The sequence below is a fragment of the Rousettus aegyptiacus genome, unplaced genomic scaffold (assembly GCF_014176215.1).
Source record: "Rousettus aegyptiacus isolate mRouAeg1 unplaced genomic scaffold, mRouAeg1.p scaffold_m13_p_1, whole genome shotgun sequence".
Taxonomy (NCBI): domain Eukaryota; kingdom Metazoa; phylum Chordata; class Mammalia; order Chiroptera; family Pteropodidae; genus Rousettus; species Rousettus aegyptiacus.
This window is the reverse complement of record NW_023416284.1, coordinates 184637998-184657408: the sequence shown is the minus strand read 5'-3', so window position 1 is coordinate 184657408 and position 19411 is coordinate 184637998. Positions and strand designations below refer to the sequence as shown.

The following is a 19411-nucleotide window of genomic DNA, read 5'->3' as shown; positions in this document are numbered from 1 at the left end:
CACGCTGTCAGACGGCCTTAAAGAACCTGAAAACGTTGGACTTCCCTGGCCTCCTGTAACAACCAGCCTGTCCATCCTCACGAGCGAGTCAGCGTGCATTTGCACGGCGACACTTACGTGCCCGTTCGATCGAGGCGTGCGATTTGCAAGGGAAAACGTCAGCGCCTCGATTTCTACCTCGCTTAAGATGTACACAGAGTGAAGTCTCACCTATCCAGAAACAACGGAGACCGTCTCGAGTACTTTGCAGCAGGAGCCAGGAAAGACTGCCTCTGGTCAGCACGCAAAGAGGCGATTACACACAGACACACGCCTGCGTGTGTGTAACACGTGTGCGTGCGGATCCGACTGCCTTGCTAGCAGCAGACTTCTAGGTGCTGACTCGCTGCTCCGACGGATGCCCAGGGCTGACCAGCGCAGACGGCTGATGCCTCAAACACAACCGCGCCACAGCAGCGTACAGATGGGAGACTGCAGGCAGCCCCGCCTGAGGGGCAGCCAGAGCCCGCGGCGAGGGCGGCTGGGGGCCGCGGTGCCTGAAGGCACGAGAGCTGGTAACGACCAGCGCAGAGGCGTTTAGTGTGGCCGCTTCGTGTCCTGTGACGACGCGTCACGGCGCCGCTACCACTGCGCCTGGCTCATCGGCCGCCCCAGGCAGCAAGAGGAGAAGATGTCATTTAATGAAATGGAGCCTGTAGCCCATTTTCGAAACATTTTTATTCATCGTGGCTGAAATTTTTTGCGTACAGAGGTAGCGGCACCTATCTATCTGCATACCTAAGCCGTGCCATTGGCGAGGCGCCTCTGTGTGGCGGGGAGGGGCGGGGAGGGGCGTGGGTGGGGGTCGGGGCGCCCGTCACAGACTGCCCGGGCGAGAGCCTCGGATGGAGCGGCGGAATGACTGAGTGGCGTCTCCTTTGATCGCCGGAGTCGACCGCCGACAGGTGTATGGGATGCGACGTCCCCAGACAGAACGCTGAAGCCGGAGGACAATTCCCACTTCACACATGGTCTGATTTCGCAAAGCCAGAACCATGTGTTAAAAATAGACTTTGAATCCTAAGGTAGCACTTTGCATTTCATAGAGATCTAGCCAAAGCGGATGCGAACAGGGGCAGTTCCAGAGGACGCATCGGCATCTTTGCAAATCGTGTCAGTATTTTCCTATTGCGTGTCTGTCTGTCTGTAACACACGCCGATGCTCTTCCGCGGATGCACATCTGTTTACACACCTCTTCCAAACATGGCGTTGGGGACAGCTGTTGAAACCCGATTCCTGATTAGCCTGGCTGTCGGTGGCCGATGCCAACGCGACTGCGGCCTCGGCCAGTGCGCCCGGCTCCGCGGCCAGCGCCCGCCGCCCCCCCCCCCACCGCCGCTCTGCGGAAACGGAACGGCACTTCCTGTATTTTCCCGGCGATGTTTCCTTGCTCTTTTTTTACGAAGTATTCTATTTATAAAATGTTTTAACACCTAACACTTAAGCTGCGGTGTACACGCCAATTTCATCATGACTTGTTAAACCGGTGGCTGGCGGGCTCTCTGTGTGCCGGTTGTGTGCCGGGCGTGCGCCGGTGTGTGCTGAGTGTGTGCCGTGTGTGTGCCGGGTGTGTGCCGGGTGTGCGCCGGTGTGTGCCGGGTGTGCGCCGGGTGTGCGCCGGGTGTGTGCCGGGTGTGTACCAGGTGCCACGTGTGTGCCGGGTACATGCTGAGCGTGCGCTGTGTGTGCCGGGCGTGTGCCGGGTGTGTGCTGCGTGTGCACTGTGTGCCAGGCGTGTGCCGGGTGTGCTGGGTGCGTACAGTGTGCGCTGTCACCTCCGTCTCATGGGACTCCAGGGCATTCCTGACTGCAGTGGAACCTAGCACTTCGCCGACGGCCATCGGGCCAGGAGAGCCTTAGCCATGGTGACGATGCCACTAACACTTCTCCAGCCTTTTCCAACTTCTGCTGCTTTCTCTGCCAGTTCACGCTTGCCGAGTGTGTCAAAGGGATGAGCTACAGCTGAAGCCGGTCCACAAGCTGCCCGCAAACAGCAACAGTAAATGTTCTGACGGATAAAATGTTAACCATTTGCCTGAAATGCGTTGCAGGAGGGTTTTTGGTTTTCATTGTAGGCGCTTTTTGTTCATTTTCTGTTTTGTTTTTGTTTGTTTGTTTGTTTGTTTGTTTTCTGTTTGGCTTTTTAACCTGTGTGACTTTTTGCAATGCCCAGAAGAAATTGGGGCCTATAATTGCTTCCTGAATATTTGTGAAAACGTTCATATTTCTAAACAATTTTCTTCATCCAGCCCTTCCCAGAGCCTGTTTGGGGCCGCCAGCCGTGAGACGCCGCAGTCACGGCACGGGGACGCTGCCGGCCAGGGCCGGCCCCGCACCAGCCCGGCCGAGGGCAGCGCTGCCCTGCCCTGCGGGGCAGGCGGGACTCTGCGCAGCGGCGAGCGTCACATGGTGAAGGAGGACGGGTTGTCATTGTCCGCGGTCTCGCTGTTCTGCCGGGAGATGAAGGTTTCCGAGTAGAGCCTGGAGCAGGAGAAGCCGGGCGACTTCTGCTTCCTCCGCACGCACCACAGGCCCTTCATGATCTTCAGGAAGTACTTTCTGAACCTCTGGCCGATGAACGCATAGAGCACGGGGTTGAGACAGCAGTGCAGGAAGGCCAGGACCTCGGTCAGGTTCTTGGCGTAGGCGGTCAGCTTCTCCGCGTGGCAGGACCGGTTCACTCTGCCCAGGTTGGCCGCGGTCACCAGAAGCACCGCGTTGTGCGGGATCTGGCACGCCAGGAACACCAGCACCACCGCGACGATCACGCGGATGGCCTTGTGCCGCTTGGAGTTCTGCGCCTGCACCAGCGTCCTGACGATGAACACGTAGCAGAACACCATGAAGAGCAGCGGGACGAAGAAGCCGAACAGCAGCTGCAGCCCCAGCGCCAGCAGCTTCCAGGGGATGGCGTCGGCCGCCGCGCGGAACCTGGGCTCGCACACGTCGGCGCCCTGCAACGCGTACTTCTGGTTGAACGCGAAGGTCGGGCTGGAGATGAGCGCGGACAGCGCCCACACGGCGAGGCAGACGGCCCTGCGGTGCGCCAGCGTCCGGGCTCGCAGGCGGAAGGACTTGGTCGCCTGCACGATGGCCACGTAGCGGTCCAGGCTGACGCACGCCAGCAGCAGCATCCCGCAGGTGAAGTTGATGGTGTAGACGCCCTTCGCCAGCTTGCACACGGCGTTGCTGAAGACCCAGCTGCCCGTGGCGTGGCTGACGGCCCAGAACGGGAGCGTGAGCACGAACAGGATGTCCGCGATGGCCATGTTCAGCAGGTACACGTCGGTCATGGACTTGGCTCTCTTGTACAGCGCGAAGGTGACCACCACCAGAATGTTGCCCAGGAGGCCGAAGACACAGATCAGGGAGTAAGCGATGGGCACGAAGAGCCTGGAGAAGGCGCGGACCTCCTGCAGGCTGCAGACCAAGCTGTCGTCGTCGATGAAGAAGGAGTAATCCTGGTCGGAATAGTTTTCGTTTGAAAAGTAGCTGATGGTGGAATTCATTAGCTCCTGGAAAACGGATGAAGGTTGAGTTAGCCGTGTTGCAAATCTCAAGCAGCCACAGTCGACCGACGGCGCATGTGCCCCCGGCCGACACGGCTCAGACACTCACCATGCTCATCGTGCGGCCTGGCCCGGGAGTTCGGGCCGGTCCAAAGGGGAATGGACGTCAGAATCCGCGCAGCAGCAGAGGCGACCGGGGAGCCGTGGATCTAAGGAGGAAAGGAAGCGAAATCAGGGCGGGTAAGACACGCATTCCCGGTCGGGCAGGGAGCCGACGGGACTGCACACAGCCCCATCCGAGCAGAGAGCACGGCACGTTTACTACATAAAAGTATTCATTCGGAGCGCAGGTCAGCGACCTCTCTCTGCGGAGGGCCTGACGCTCAGTCCTTCAGTCCCTGCAGCTCACGCCGTCCCGCAGACCTGCCCTCGAAGCCTGAGGACGGCCACGGACGATGGCACGCGTGACCGGGCGTGGCCGGACTCGGTGGCCCCCATGTGACTTGCTGACATTGGATCTACGGTGTAGACCACGGTGAGGTCAGCAAAACCACAGATCTTTGATCTGCACAAAAATCTTCCTGCAAAATTCAAGTACATCCAACAAGACTTCTCTGAACAAAATGCATAGAGGTGAGGATAGGTCCAAAATATTTATAAGGTGTGGTCCGAGCCTGCGGAGAGCTCCCAGCCTCATGGGCACGTGAGAACCTCTGGGAGAATCTTTTAAAGTTGGAGTGCGAGGCTCGTTCTCAAGATCTACTGAATAGACCGTCCGGCCTGGAGGCAGAGGGCGTGGCGTGCACGAGGTTCTTAAATGCCACAGGCACGTCCAAGGGACACCACGTGGAAAGCAGTGCGGGGCCAGGGGGGGGTGCAGGCCGGCGTGTGAGAAAGGCCCCGGGCACAGGCCAACGTCGAGGGTCCTGGGAGAGCGGGCGGGCTGCGGGCGGAGGGCTGGCACAGCTCCGGCTGAAAAGAAATACCGAGCTTGCGTGTTTGTGAAATGACGCAACCAGCCAGCCTAGACCGTGATCGCACAACCCACCCGGGGCGTGCTGGAGTGCCAAGGGGCACAGCCCATGGGCCGGGCTCAGGAAAGTCACCAGGAGGCGCGCGAAGGGCGGAGCTGGCTCTGAGGGTGAAGGACCCCGAAATCTATCATGGAAACAAACTCAGTCGGGAAAGGAAGAAGTCTCTGCTTCTCAAATGATCCGTCCAGTTCCATAATATAACTGCATTCCAGAACGAAGCCCAAATTACTTAGAGAAATGCAACAAAATCCAGCCCTCGGCCGTGGAAAATTCATGATGTCAGGTCTCTAGAAAAATATCTCCAGACCCCGGAAGCCGGGATGCAACGTGTCCCCAAAATTCCTCCGCCGAAGCCCAATCCCCAACGTGACAGGTTTGGAGGCGAGGCGTCCCCTGCGAATCCGGCTGAGGCCCCCGAGAGAAACGCAAGAGCGTGTGTCCATTCTCTCTGCTCAGTTAGAACAGAAAGGCCCCTTCCGGTAAAGGGTGCTGGGACGACTGGGTATTCACGTCTACAAAATAGAGTGGATCCTCGTCCGTTACTTCACACCACAGGCCAAAAACCGAGTTACGGTTCTACCGGCACCAGCTGAAACCACAAAACGTGCGGAAGAAACAGAGACCTTTGTGCCCTTGGAAATGGAAGATTTCTCACATAAATTACAAAAAGCACGAACCGTGAAAACCTGATAAATTGTGCTTGATCAGAATTTATAACTTCCGCTCTCTAAGAAAGTGGAAAGAAAAAAAAAACATCGAAGAGGAAAAAGGTTTTGTGAACTTATGTCTGATGATGGATTTTACCCAGAATGTACAAAGATCTCTTACAACTCAATGTCAAGAGGACACACGATTCAGTAAGGGCCAGACAAAAAAATCCGAAGTGACTTTGCCAAAGAGAACACAGGGGTGGCCAAGCAGCGCCAGGGAGGCCGCTGGGCACCTTCGTTCACTAGAGAAATGGGCATCGAAGCTGCCGTGAGGATGAGGCGTCGTTTCCCGTGAGCGGCCGAGCTGAGGGATGCAGAGACAGAGTGGGGCGAGGGGGCGGGGCGGGGACCAGGGGACGAGGGGACATGACGCGCCCACGGGAAGCAACGTGGCAGGTTCTCATGAGCTAAACGCGCGCTCGCCGCACGAACCAGCTCCCGACTCCTCGGGGTTCACCCAGGAGAAACGGAGGGCGAGGCTCGTGCCTGAATGTCCACGGCGAAGGCTCCGAGCAGCCAGCCCCGAGCAGGAAGACCCCCCGTGTCCGCCCGCTGGGCAGCGGAGAAGCGGTCGGGGCCACCTCGGTGAGCACGCCGCGGACGCGTGCTCTGCCGTGGGTGTCCTGCTGGGTGACAATCCAGACGCGAGACCGTGTGCGGTGCCACCGCCTGCCTGTGACGTTCCAGAGGGGGCCAGCCAGTCCCCGGCGAGGTGGGAGCCACAGCTGCGGGCGGGGACGAGCCTGGCCGGGAAGGGGAGCAGGGACCTCGCCGTGACGAGGGCCTGTCCCCCGTGGGGCCGTGATGGTGACGTGCGTCTGTCAGCTGTCGGTCTTACGGACGGGAGGTTTGTGGCAAGCCTGACTCGGCCAGTCCGCTGGGGCCATTTCCCGGCAGGCTCAGAAGGCACTTGGCATTTTTAGCTTTAAAATATTCGATTAAGGGATGCATGGTGGCTGTTTTTAGACATGACATTACTGCACACTAAAAGACCGCAGCACAGTGTAAACATAATGTTTATATGCACCAGGAAACCCAAAAGTTCACGTGACTTGCCTTATTTATTTTATCGCGGTGTCTGGAACCAAACCATCAAGTCACCTGTCAGCCTGGGGGGGCGGGTGACTACGGCTCCTTGGTGGGATGGGGTGGGGTGGGGGCAGCACGCAATGACGTTATGGCGGGAAGGGCGGCGGCGGTTAATGGCTGTGGGGGTGGCCCAGCACACGGGCCCAGCTGAACGGCCATTCTTGGAAAAGCATCTTTAGCCACACGGTGATACACAGTGTTTTCTGAATTCAAATTTCATTCAGCTCAACAAATGTTCGTGAAATGTCTACTGAGGATGCAAATTGAATCGAACGTGAGCTCGAAGGCCCGGGCCAGCTGGGAGGAGCCGGGCCACGCTCCGTCCTCCCCAGCACGCCCGCCTGTCCCCGCCAGAGGCCTCGCCGCGCCTCGACACCACAGAAGCCGTTTCTGCGGACCCTGACGCTTGGGCAGTCCTTCCGTCACACACAGGTGACCGGGGACAGGCGGGACACCGTGTCAGTCTGTGGCAGTGAGCGTCTTAGCTGGTATCCCGTGACTGACGATAAACTCAGGGAGACGAATTACTGGCAGGGTGCTGGCGGGACCAGGCCTGGGGCGGCAGTGGACAGAGGACAGCCAAGGACGGCCACAGGGCAGAAAGCGCGCAGCAGGGGAGGCGACGGCTGGGAAGGCAGAGGGTGCGGCCACGTTCGTCTGCTTAGCCCAGGACAGACTCTACCCGAGGAAATTAAACTTGGGGAAAACATTAGCAATATTTATTGAAATACTGTCAGCAAGGAAAACCGTTAAATAGTTAAGTTAAACAAATGAATAACATGCTTAGCAGTTCATTAAAATCAAATTAAAGCAGATTTAAATTCTTTGCCTATTTTCATAGATAGAAACAGCCTGCAAGACGAAAAACAAGAACTAAAGAGAGTATGTGTATGTGTTTGTACATGAATGTGTTGTATGCATAGACGTGTATGTGTGCGTGCATTATGTACATGTATGCATGTGCCCTGTGTGTTGTGTGTGCGTGCGTATACATGTATGCGGGTCTGTGTACGTACACACATGTTCACGTGTGTGCATATGCATTTATTGTACGGCATGTGTGTGTTTTATGGGTGCGTCTATGTGTGTTATGTGTGTGTTGGTGTTGTGTGTGTGCACATGTATGTGTATGAGTGTGGGTGTGTGCAGATGTGTGTGTACAGACATGTGTATGGGTGCATGTGTGTACAGGTGTGTGTGTGTGTGCTGCATGCAGATGTGTGTGTGCGGGTGTGTGCATGTGTGTGCATGCATGTGTGTGTGTGGATTGTGCAGGTGTGTTTGTGCAGATGTGTAGGTGCAGATGTGTGTGGGTGTGTGTGGAGATGTGTATGGGTGCAGATGTGTGTGTGCAAATGTGTGCATGCAGATGTGTGTGGGCGGGTGGGTGTGCAGCTGTGTGCAGATGTGTGTGTGCGCAGATGTGTGTGTGCTGCATGAAGATGTGTGTGCAGGTGTGTGTGCGCAGATGTGTGTGTGCGGATGGGTGTGGGTGCGTGTGTGGGTGCAGATGTATGTGTGCGGATGGGTGTGGGTGCGTGTGGGTACAGATGTGTGTGTGCAGATGTGTGTGTGCTGCATGAAGATGTGTGTGCAGGTGTGTGTGCGCAGATGTGTGTGTGCGGATGGGTGTGGGTGCGTGTGTGGGTACAGATGTGTGCGTGCAGAGGTGTGCGTGCTGCGTGCAGATGTGTGTGCAGATGTGTGTGTGCGGATGGGTGTGGTGCGTGTGTGGGTACAGATGTGTGTGTGCAGGTGTGCGTGCTGCGTGCAGATGTGCGTGCAGGTGTGTGTGTGTGCAGACGGGTGTGGGGTTCGTGTGTGCGTGTGCTAGAAATTAAGTTCTAGGTGCATCCTGGGCGTTGGGATCACTGAGGCTTGACAGCCACTGCCTCCCCTGCCACGGGAGCCCCAGGGCGGACCTCACGCCCGGGCCGGGCATCCGCCTCTCACTGTTCCTGTTCACTTCGCCTCCAGGGGGTCGTCCCGAAGGCTGGAAAATTGCCGCAAGACCTTAAATAGTACATTCACGTCAAAACCTCTTGCTGAGATCAGAATCTCACGTCCGGCAAGGGTCTATATTCGACTCGGTCATTTTTCTCAACCCATCTAAATCACTGTGCACACCGAGTTTTGTCCTTTTTTAGTTAGACATCAGTGGGGCCGAAACTCTAGGCTGGCTTCCTTCTGCTTTTGAACGAGAGTGGTTAAGAAAGAAGCCAGAAGGTTTTTTCCAGTGATTTGTATATAGGTTTGTGATTTTTTTTTCTTTTCTTTTTTCTTTTGGTTCCTTTTGCCTCTTTGGAAGCTTGCTTTTATACTTCCTTTCTTATTTACAGAAAACGTGTCTCTAAGCACTTCAAGAATAGCTTTAATTCAGACCTTGCATTTATCTCTCTAAGGTGCTGACCCGTTTGACATTTACTTCCCTACGCAGGCTTTGCGGGGAGGGGCCCGCGGCTCTCACGCACCATCACGCACCTTTCACGGCCGTGAGCCCCCGACTTCACGATCCTTACGGCGTTTGCGTCTGCTATCAGAGCTTCCCCTGCGCCGTGGTGAGTCTCAGAAAACTTTCCATCCCTTGAATTTCTCTTCACTGGCTCCCCCGACTGGCTCCTTCCCCCTCGCCCCCGGCTTTTTCGGACACCTGCTCGCGATCTCTCATTGTCTCCGAAGTGTGTCTCGGCTCAGTTTTTAGCTTTTCAAACCCTTTTCTTGTAGTTAGTTAAATAAAGAATTGCATTTCTCTCCAGATCAACGCAGAGCGGATGTTTAACATAGGAAGAAGCCGGTCCCCCTTAACTCTAGTGAAAGGGACTTAAAGTCACTCACTGCGCCTCGCCGGTTCCTTGACAACAGTACGACCACTAAAACGGCAAGGGCGAAGTGTCTGCAAAGGTGCGAACGCCCACAGCGGCCACAGCCAGCCCCCCAAGCATTCCGGAGTTCTCTAGAGTAAAACAGTTCCAAGTCTAACAGTCCTTAGGCTGGGGCTCAGAGAAGCTAAGACGCTTTTGCAAGGTGCGAGGGGCTGAGCGGTACTCACCGTGGGCAGCGCGGGGTCCACAGGAGGCTGCTGGGTTACGCTGTGCTCGCTGAGCTCAGAGAAGCCGGTTCTGCTAATGATGGAATTTCTAATGGCCATTAAGAAAAAGGCAGTGAGAAACCAGAGTTGGCCCAAAGCAAATAGCTGAATTACCACTTCCTGCTTAAAAGTAACGCCTATGTGCCCAAAGGCAGACGATTTAACCCGGCTATATCCTGTAGGCTATAGAACAATCATATGACTCCCTGGAACTGAGTCACACCAGCAGTAAAGCTGATGAGTGAAGAGGACCCAGTGGCTCAGACATTCACGGTTTTCCCTTAGTTGTCCCTTGTCAGCAAGGACACTTTGCCAGGTGACCGAGACTATCTGGAGACGTTGAGAGAAGGCCCCAGGGCTGTGGTCAGTGCCGCCGCCTTGGAGCCCAGTTGCCTGGATTCGCCCTGAAAGCTGTGTGCCCGCGGGCAGGTCGCCAGCCCTGTGCCTGTCACAGTTCCCTTTTCCGTAAGGTAAAGACCGTGAGTGTCCCAATGTCAGAGAGCCGAGGCAAGGCCCGGGGCTGGGCCGCGCAGGGCAGCCGAGGCAGGGCCTGGAGCGTGTCTCCGTGAACAGCAGCTGATCAGCGTGCCATTCGGGATTAAAAAAACGTGACGACTCGTGATCACAAACACTGTGGTGGTGACGCGTGTCGACTAGACCGGCCGTGGCGACCGTGTCACGGCACGCTCGGGTGTCGGATCGTCAGGTCGGACGCCGGGCTGCGCATCGATCACACCTCGATGAAAACGGCCGGAGCCGGGCACGTGACCTGACGAGATGGCAGGCGACAGACCTAACGAGCTGCCCTTTCGCTAGCTATGGCGATCGATGACAGGAAGAGCCATCGATGATTCACGGGAAACCGATTAAAAAGTTTAAAAATATGACGAAAGAAAGGAAAGGAGTTCTGGCATCGTGGCGATGTTGGCCGCCACTCAGGTCTCAGGAAGCGCTGAGCGCTTTGGAGCGAGGGGACCGGAGAGCAGCGCCGGGGAGCGCGGGCTGACTCGCACTCCTCACGTCTTTCACTTCCTGGGCTGCCCGAGCGCTCGCCAGGCCGTGGCCCGCGCGGTTTCACGTCGGCCAGACGCAGCTTCCTGAAGACCCCCTAACTGCGCCCGCCCCCAAGCCTGCGCAAGCTCCTAAGGGTGGGCCACACGCCCTTGACAGCTTCCCCTGGGACTCGGGGGACCACGGCGGAGCCTTCCCCTGCAGACGCCGCTGGTCGCTCCCCTCCAGAGGTCCTGCTCCCCCGTCCGCCTCCCCCGCGCCTGCAGAGGGCAGGACTTTCCGTTCGGCTCCGATACACCTGCAGACCGATGGGCAGTGTCTCCTACCGGAAATCGTCCCTTACAAGAAGCCCTTTGGTACAAGACTTTGCACTGAGTCCTAAGTCATTTTTCTTTCATGTAACTTAAAATGTCCTGAGCACAAGGCGGCCCTGTCCATGTCATTTCCCTCCTTGTCTCAGCCGGAGCTGGCTGGTCACAGGACACAGGGGAAGGGAACGCCGGCTTCCCGAGCTCTCCACCCACCTCGCTGTCTCCCCTTCCTCCTCCTCCTCCCCCTCCTCCTCTTCCGCACCCCCCCTCGCTGCCTAAGGGAGGCTCTGCTTGCTGCTGCGGGCGGAGCTGCCAGGGGGGCTGCCCAGAGGGGCCCCAAGTCCCTATCAGAGAAACAGGCCACCTGGGGCATCTGGGGACCTGGGCGACGCGCCCTCTGTGGACCCGCCTTCTCTACCTGTTTCCTCTCACCTTCCCCTCTGACGGGCCCTGCGTGGCAGGAAGGTGGGGGGCGGCAGACAGAGCTGAGCACTTGGGGTGGGGTGGGGTGCGGCCAGGAGGCTGATGGGCAGAGAGGCCTCGGTCACTGTTCTTCCCCCGGGAAACCAGAAGCCCAGCAACAGGCTGCGGAGACGTGTTGGGGGCGGAGTCTCGGGAGTGACCGCCTGCCCTCGGCATCAGCGAATGGGCGGGACGGTGGCCTTGCGCACGGCACGCCCCGGGCCTGGGGCCGCCCCATCGGCCCAAGGTCGCTGCTCTGTGGAGTCACTGGCCCCTCTGGTGCCTGGTGTGTCCTGCGTCCCCACAGTCCTTCTGCCAAAATCCGCGCGACACGCCCCCGGGGAAGCCGGGCCCACCATCTCATCTCTCCGGACACTGCTCCGCATTGAGGCCTGCGAAGCCCCGCCCTTACTGAACCCGCCTCGAACCCCAAGTCACCTGCTTGTTTGCAGAAACCGAGGAACGCTGTGGACAGTTCAGTTCTATGCAAATGACTCCCGGTCTGAAGATTTGACAGTAAGTGTGAAAACTCTTTTCAGAACCAAGTCCCACGACAGTTCGGGGAAGTGACACGTGGCCGCAGCGACCGCCGGCAAGCGTGCGGCGCGGCTATTGGCCAGTGCTGGGGACGCGGCGCGTGACCCCGAGTCTGCGGCGGGGTCGCACCGCCCGGCCGGAGCGGAAGGGGGTCGGCGGCCACGCGGGCGCGGCGCAGGGCACGAGGGCGCCCCCCGGGACGGCAGACGTCGGAAGGCAGAACGGCTGCTCGCGAGAAGCGTGCGGATTCCGAATCGACCATTTTTAAAATTTTAAAAATCACGAAATTGTAAAAGTCGAAATGATCTCGACAACAGTTGTGTAAAGGAAGTTTTCCAGTCAAATCGACGTCCTCACAGTTCATACTGTGTTTAACAAATAATAAAGGATTTCATATCATTTTAACCTTGTGGATAATTTCAAAATATGATTGACACGCAGAAGGTCGATTCCCGATGCTGGGCACGTGGCCGAAACCGCTGACGCCCCTTCGGTGGCTCTGCAGACCCCCGCCCTTCCCACTCGACGACCCTGTGTCTGATGTGCGCCGCCCGTGCACACGGCCACGGCTCAGGGGCTTCGCACATGACCACAATGCAGGCCCACGGCGCGGGGTCACCGCGCACGGCCACCGCGCAGGCCCACGGCGCGGGGTCACCGCGCATGCCACCGCGCAGGCCCACGGCGCCGGGTCACCGCGCATGCCACCGCGCAGGCCCACGGCGCCGGGTCACCGCGCACGGCCACCGCGCAGGCCCACGGCGCCGGGTCACCGCGCATGCCACGTGCACAGCCACGGCGCCGGGTCACCGCGCACGGCCACCGCGCAGGCCCACGGCGCCGGGTCACCGCGCACGGCCACCGCGCAGGCCCACGGCGCCGGGTCACCGCGCACGGCCACCGCGCAGGCCCACGGCGCCGGGTCACCGCGCGCGGCCACCGCGCAGGCCCACGGCACACGACCACAATGCAGGCCCACGGCGCGGGGTCACCGCGCACGGCCACCGCGCAGGCCCACGGCGCGGGGTCACCGCGCACGGCCACCGTGCACACCACCGCGCACGGCCACCGCGCAGGCCCACAGCGCAGGGTCACCGCGCATGCCCCGTGCACAGCCACGGCGCACGGCCAGGGCGCAGTAACTCGCACTGCCTCTGAGCGCGCGTGCGTCCCGTTTGCGCGGCACGCCAAGCCTCTTCTGAAGTCGTGAGGATGTACTAAAGACAACGTAAATCAACACAAAAACATACTTTCTTCTTTGTTTGGTTGATTGTTTTAAGGCAGCCTCTGCAAGAAAGCCAGCAGTGAGGACAAGTGCCAAGTGGCGGTGGTGGTGACAGTGATGGGGACGGAGGAAACAGAGGGAGGCGAACGGCACCGGCGAAGGGAAGCGCCGACACGGACTAAACGCCAGGGCGGGCGGCGGGGCCGGGCGTCCCGCGAACCGCGCGGTGACAGGGAGCGGTTCACAGAGCTGACGAGGGGGAGAAGAGACCCCCGGGGACGGGCGTGGAGGAGGGGGGTCCCCGCCCGCGGCACTGCTGTCGCTGGCTCCTGCGTGTTTGGGGCTCTGAACTCTGTGTTCCCCTTATTCTGCTTCATCGACTCTCACCACAAGCCTGGAGAGCATTGGTGGCGTCAAAACGAAACTCAGAGACGCAGCGACTTCTCGAATTCACCCACCTCGTCGCCTAAAGAGCCCGGGCTGACCCCGCCGTTCACACCCTTCTGGGCTGAACGTGAAGAGGAAATGGAGTTCGAGAGAGAGTTTGATTAGTGGGGACCCAGAGGAAGGAGCGACGAAGACGCCGCCGCAGGGTCCATCTCAAGGGAAATCCGGGCCGGCGACGCGGGCGTCCGTTTCTAACGCACGGCTGCGAGGAGAAGTCGTGGCCCCCGATCCACGCGGAAGGAAGCGCGTGTCCTGCACGCACGGGACGCGCGGCGACCAGGGTGCTGTGTGACCCGAGCCCCGGCGCGCCCAGGTCCACGTCGGCCGTGCCCGTCGTTCCCCAAGTTGATCCCTGGGCGTCCGTGTCCTTGCCGATGGCGTAAAGGTTAGAGACACTTAAAGGATCAGCGTGAACACGCGAGCACACGCAGCGCGTCTCCCCCGCAGCGTTCGGCGCGCGGGAAGAGTCGAGGGCGACGATGGCGGCGATGATGGTGACGGTGACGGTGGTGATGGGGGTGGTGGTGACCGTGTCGGGGTGCTCGGCGGGGCTGCCGTGAGAGTCCGGGAATAGCCGTGGGCCCAGAGGTGGTAACTGAGCTCGGAGATGCTAACGACAGCTCTGGGGGCGCACGCTCGTGCTTAGGGAGCAGAGGGTAAACTGCGGTGAGAAATAACAGACAGAAGAAAGAGGCCGGAAGAATAACTCACTCAAAAACCACCGCGGCGTTGTTGGCGCAGGCGGGGGACAAAGTCCCTGAGGGCCGGGCGCTGCCCCGCGCGTGCGCAGTGCTCTCTGCGGAGAAGCGTTCCGTGCGGACGCCCAGGGATTTGAGAGAGGAAAGTGAAGAAATAGTCCATGGTTGTAGATTTGTTTTCAAAAATTGGCAGCGAGGATCAAGGAAAGAATGGCGTTATGGAGAGCAAGGGACGCAAGTAAAGTCGTGCTTCTCGGCCCGGGGGACGGGCGACAGCGCGCTCGACGCCCGGCCAGAGCCCGACTGCGGGCGACCGCGCTGCGCGCGGGGCGAGCTCCCGCCTCGGCCCCGGACACTCGGCTTCGGCCGGGAGCTCCTCCTGCTCCGCCCTCACCGCGGCCCAGGAGTGGGGGGCGTTAATGGCCTTTGAGGGACCAGTGGCCCTCAACCCAGAAGCGGACGGGTCAGCCCCCAGCCCACCGGGGCGGGAGCCCGCATCTCACCCCGGCGGCACAGGCCTCCGGGCTCCAGTCCCCGCGGGGCCACAAGCAGATCGCCGTGCCAGGAACTGGAGGGGCTTCTGGAATGTGGACACTTCGTGCTAAACCTGGACGGAGCCGGGGAAACCAGGAAGGCGGGTCACTCCGGTCACTCCGGTCACTCTGGGCGCAGCGGTCAGGGCGCAGCGCGGTGCGGGCGGCGAAGGTGGCGGGCTGCGCCGGGGCGGGGCGGGGCGCGGGGAGCAGATGGGCGCCCGCGGCAGAGAGCAGGGGAACGTGGGGGCGGGGAGGGGGGCGCCTCGTGCTCTGTCCTCAGTCCTGGTCCTCGCCCTGCCGAGGGGGGACCTGGGCCGAGGGCACCAAGCCGCGAAGAGACGAGGAGACGGCACGGCGCAGCGGCCAGCTGGCCAGCCACCGGCCACCGCCCGCGCCCCGCCCCGCCCCGCGGCCAGCGCCCCCTCCTGCGGCCAGCCCCCCCTTCGGGGCCTAGGTGCCGCGGCCGCAGACAGCGAGGGAGGCCGCCACCTGTGTGCTGGAGCTGGGGAGGGCCAGCCCAGAGTCATCTGACCTAAAAACACGGAAGTGTTGGGAAGGGGCGTGGTGAGCGGGTTTGGGGTTCTGCGAAAGGCAGGGTGGGGACGCAGTGGGGAGCGAGGTCGCCAGCGTGGAGGGGGGGCGGCGGCTCCAACCTCTCGAGCCTCCTCCCGGGGAGGGGACCGCCAGGATGGCGCCGCTGCCCCCGTCTGTCCCCGCAGCCAACCCCGGGCCGGGGCGCAGGGTCGCCGCCCTCACACGTCCTCTGTGGTCGGGCCCAGCGAGCCTGTCCCAGCGGCCTTTACAAGATGAATGCAACTCGTTTCGTAATGCCTGGGGGTCTTTGACAGGGGAGGGGAGGGAGTGTTTCAAAATTTTGAGTCCGTCTCATGAAAATAGTGGTCCCTTTGCAAAATTTCATTTGAGATCTCAAATTTAAAGTTCTAACTCCAACCACAGCGCCCTGGATGTGGCCTTATTCTTACCAAAATGTGTCTGTAAAAGCGAAAACTGTGACAAAACTGTGCTCAGAATACAGCCTGGGAAGAAACATATTAACACTCTGAGGGGAGTTGCTTGGGGAGGTAGAAACATGAGAAATGTAAATTTGTGCCCGTGGCTTTGGCTTTCCAGATGTTGAGCAGGGAGATGCCCTGGGCGGGTGACGAAACAGTTTCTGAGAAGAGCTAGAGGCCTGATCGCTGCAGGACTCGTGTTCCCTGCGGGAAGAACGACCCGCCGCTCCTCGGTCCTTCCGATGCCCTGCGGGGTCAGCGCTCCCACAAGCACTGTCTCTTTCTGTCACTTTCCACAAGAGTGAACTCGCGATTCTGCTTCGAGTCAGACGCAGGAAATGGGGGACAGGACTCGGCCCCCGAGGGGACCGTCGGAGCAGTAAAACAGCTCTCAGCTGACGCGGCTCTAAAGACGAGGAACTCGGGCGGGCCGGCCGGCCTGGGGGTGACACCGGGGCGCCGAATGCGATGCCGGGGGGACCCCGAGCCCTCGTCAGGCCCGGCTCGGGGCCGCACGGTTACGAGTCCTCACAGGGGACATCGGAGTGTCCCTTTGACAGCCGCCGTTCTGGAGCAGTATGGGGGGAGGGTATGCAAACCATTTTAGCAAATTTTCAGAATCTGGAAAGGCTCAAATTGACACCCACATACAAAAACAAAAAAGACTGGCTTTTTTTTTGCATTTTCGTTTATATACACAAGACAGTGGTTTTTAGATTCACTAAAACATCTGCTTATCTGCCAGAAAGAAATCTGCGGCCACACATCCTTCTCCTGTTCCGGGCCCCCGGCCGAACGACCGTGCTGCTCAGTAAACCCACAAACAAAATGCGAAGCCCCCCACCCCCCCACACAGACCCCTGCACCTCGGCATGCACACCGCTCCCCGCACGTGACCCGGGCAGCCGAGCAGAGGGCCTGGGGCCTCCCCGGTGACCCAGATTCGGGGCCCGCATTCTCGGTCTGTCTACCGGGAAGGCAGGCTGACTTATAAAGGTGCTACAGAAATGAGACAGGGTGGCCTTGTGACCACGTGACCGCCGACAAATGCGGGGTGCTCTGCGCCCCTTCCTCAGGTCACAGCGGGCAGCCGCGAAGATGGTTTGGGACAGAAGAGGGGGCCGGCTCTGGGGAGCCGTGCTTACAGAGTGCACACCACCACAGCAGCGAGCATCTCCTAGGCATTGAAAGCCCTTTGGTTCAAGGCTTTTATGCCCAGAAGAGGGGTGTCGAGCATCCCCATCCCCAGGGGAGAATGCAGGTTCCCACCAAGTGGGCCGGGTGGGTCCTGAGATGAGCTGGGGCCGCCCCGCAGGAGCAGGAAGGACCTACGGGCCTCAGCTAAGTGCTTGAGGTCTAAGGCCTTCGGCTCGGCCTCCCTCACCCCTGGACTTTCAGAGGGCTGGGAATGGAGAGTGGGAAGCAGAGCCCAGTGGGAGGCGAGGGGGGGCATCGAGCCCTGAGGACACTGAGCTCCATCAAAGGAGGAAGGTGCTGGGCAAAGCACCCCACAGGCCACCCGCAGGGGCCTGGCCCCACCCCATCCTAGCTGAGCAGAAGCCACCCTGCCCTGCCCTGGCCGCGCCTGGCCCCTCCTGGCCGCCGGCCCTGCCTGGCTCTCCAGCTTCTGCCGCCTCCTCATCCCGCACCCCTTCCTCACCCCTGTTTCCCTTCTTCGTGCCCAGCTCCTCACCCCATCCCCACAGAAGAAGCGGCGTACAGGGTGCAGGGGGTACATTCTGGATGTCACTCCTCCCTGACCTGGACTCCTCTCCAGATTCTGAAACCCGATGCTGGCCATCACGTCCTCGGAGCTCCGGACCCCGCAGCTGCCTGGTGCATGTCCCCTGGTGGCCCAGCGATGCCCAAACCGGCCTTTAGTTTAAAATCTGAGACCTGACTGATGGAATTCCTGCTCAAACGTGTCTTCCCATCAAATGCTCTCGTCCTTCCCGCCCCTGCGGCGAGGCACCCGCCCAGTCCCGCACCCGCCCAGTCCCGCACGGTGGCCGGTGGCCGTTCGCATGCTAGGGACCCTCTGCTTCTGCACCGAGTGGCCCCAGGTTAGGTGTGCCGAGTCATCCTACCTGTATTTGGGGGTTTCCCAGCTCCACTTCTGACGCAGGCCTCGTCCCGCCCAGCGTCTCACTGTAGCTGACCTTCTCAGTTCCAGCCCTTTGCCACCGATCAGCTCGGGGCTGGGACACCAAACAGCCCCACTTATCAGAACTGCTCCTAAAATAAGGCTCGGCCCACCTGAGTGTGCGCCCGAGGGCGTCCCCGGGGAGAAGGGCTCACGAGCCTTCTGGTGTGGGCTTCGCCTGTCTCTTTCGGCCACAGCCTCTTTTTCTGCTCATTTCATTTCCTCTTTCTCAGCTGATATAAGAAGGTTGATAGACTAGATAAGAGACTTCCAGGTAAGAGAGGGCTCAGAAGGTCAGAGACATTTACTGAGAGGAGGCATCCCCGCACGATTAGGGCCCAGGCTCTGACGATGTTGTGCAAATGCAAATGACGTTGTTGTTTAACAGGTGTAAACACGTTAACCCACAGCAGGGCACACTCGTCACTTTCACTGGGAGCCGCCCTTGTCACAGAGCCTCTTCCCACGCGTGCGGGCACCGCGCTGGGGCCAGACGCGTTCGCACGTCCACATCGGGTGCACGTTCCCGCGTGGACAGGCGTGTTCTGCCGGGCGGGCTCCGGGCGAGTCCGATCCTCCCCGCCACGTCGGCACCCCGACCTGTCAGCACCCTGCCCTGTCCACACGAGCCTCGCTCCTGCCCGGCGCTGCTGGCCCCCCGTGTCAACCCCCAAAGCCCCTCCCAGGGTCGATGGCAGACGCGGAGCTCCGTCTCCGTGCCCACCGCCCGGCAGGCACCCTTGCTCCGCAGCTCGGGGCCCGCCGGCAGGTGGCCGTGCGCGAACGGTAAGTCGCAGGTGTCCTGAAGCTCATGGCTAACGTCTTCCTGGGAAGGAGGGCTCACCGACTCTGCAGTCAGAAAGCTCGGGACTCGGACCCCTCGCCGCTGCCCACTGTCCCTCTGTCTACTTCGTCAATCACACCTGCCTTTCCGGGCTCCCGTCAGAACTACGTAAAGTGACACCCCTCAATCCCTGGAACGGCGCGTGGCACGCGACAGACTCCGCCGAGGTTGGCGTCCGCGTGAGCCGTCGCAACCCCCAAGCGGCGGGTCGACGCCGGACTCGATGACCACGCTGTGCGACACCCCCCCGCCTTCCCAGCACAAAGCGGTTTCGAGACACCCAGACGCACGCCGGGCTCCGAGCCCACACGGAAACTCACCCGCAAAGAGGTCGCTCCTTGCTCCACAGATGAGCGGCCTCCGCCTTCCTCTCTTCAGCTTGAGCTTCCTCAGGCCTCCGGCTTCCTCCCCGCCGGGGTCGGCGCGGCGGACCCCCGCGGACGGAGCAGAGACGCCGCGTCGCCTGCCCTGGGGACGGCCGTGCGCTCGGGCTCCGCTGTCCCTCAAGAGCGTGCGCTCTGCTTCACCCACACGCCGGCGCCGCGGTGAGCGCCCGGCCGCAGCTTTCATCGGGGCCGGCACACGCTTCAGAGCATGTCAAGGTGACAAATAAGGTGAGGAAGGAAGGCAAGTTTATGCAACTAGGTCACTCGGTGATGTGTCATTTTTAGATACACATTTTTTTTTGTTTCAGAATTATTAGTCTGTGGAATA

At 60.1% G+C, this 19411-nt stretch overlaps 1 protein-coding gene across 1 annotated transcript; it reads right to left on the bottom strand.

Annotated features, from left to right (window-relative positions):
* Positions 1–825: 825 nt before the first annotated feature.
* Positions 826–18339, bottom strand: CCR6 (C-C motif chemokine receptor 6). The gene is made up of 4 exons (XM_036223597.1): positions 17798–18339; positions 9432–9519; positions 3659–3758; positions 826–3555 (listed from the first exon to the last, which is right to left on the bottom strand). The coding sequence occupies exons 3-4, from the start codon at positions 3665–3667 to the stop codon at positions 2443–2445; spliced, it is 1122 nt and encodes a 373-aa protein (XP_036079490.1). The 5' UTR covers positions 3668–3758; positions 9432–9519; positions 17798–18339; the 3' UTR covers positions 826–2442.
* Between the last annotated feature and the right edge of the window lie 1072 nt (positions 18340–19411).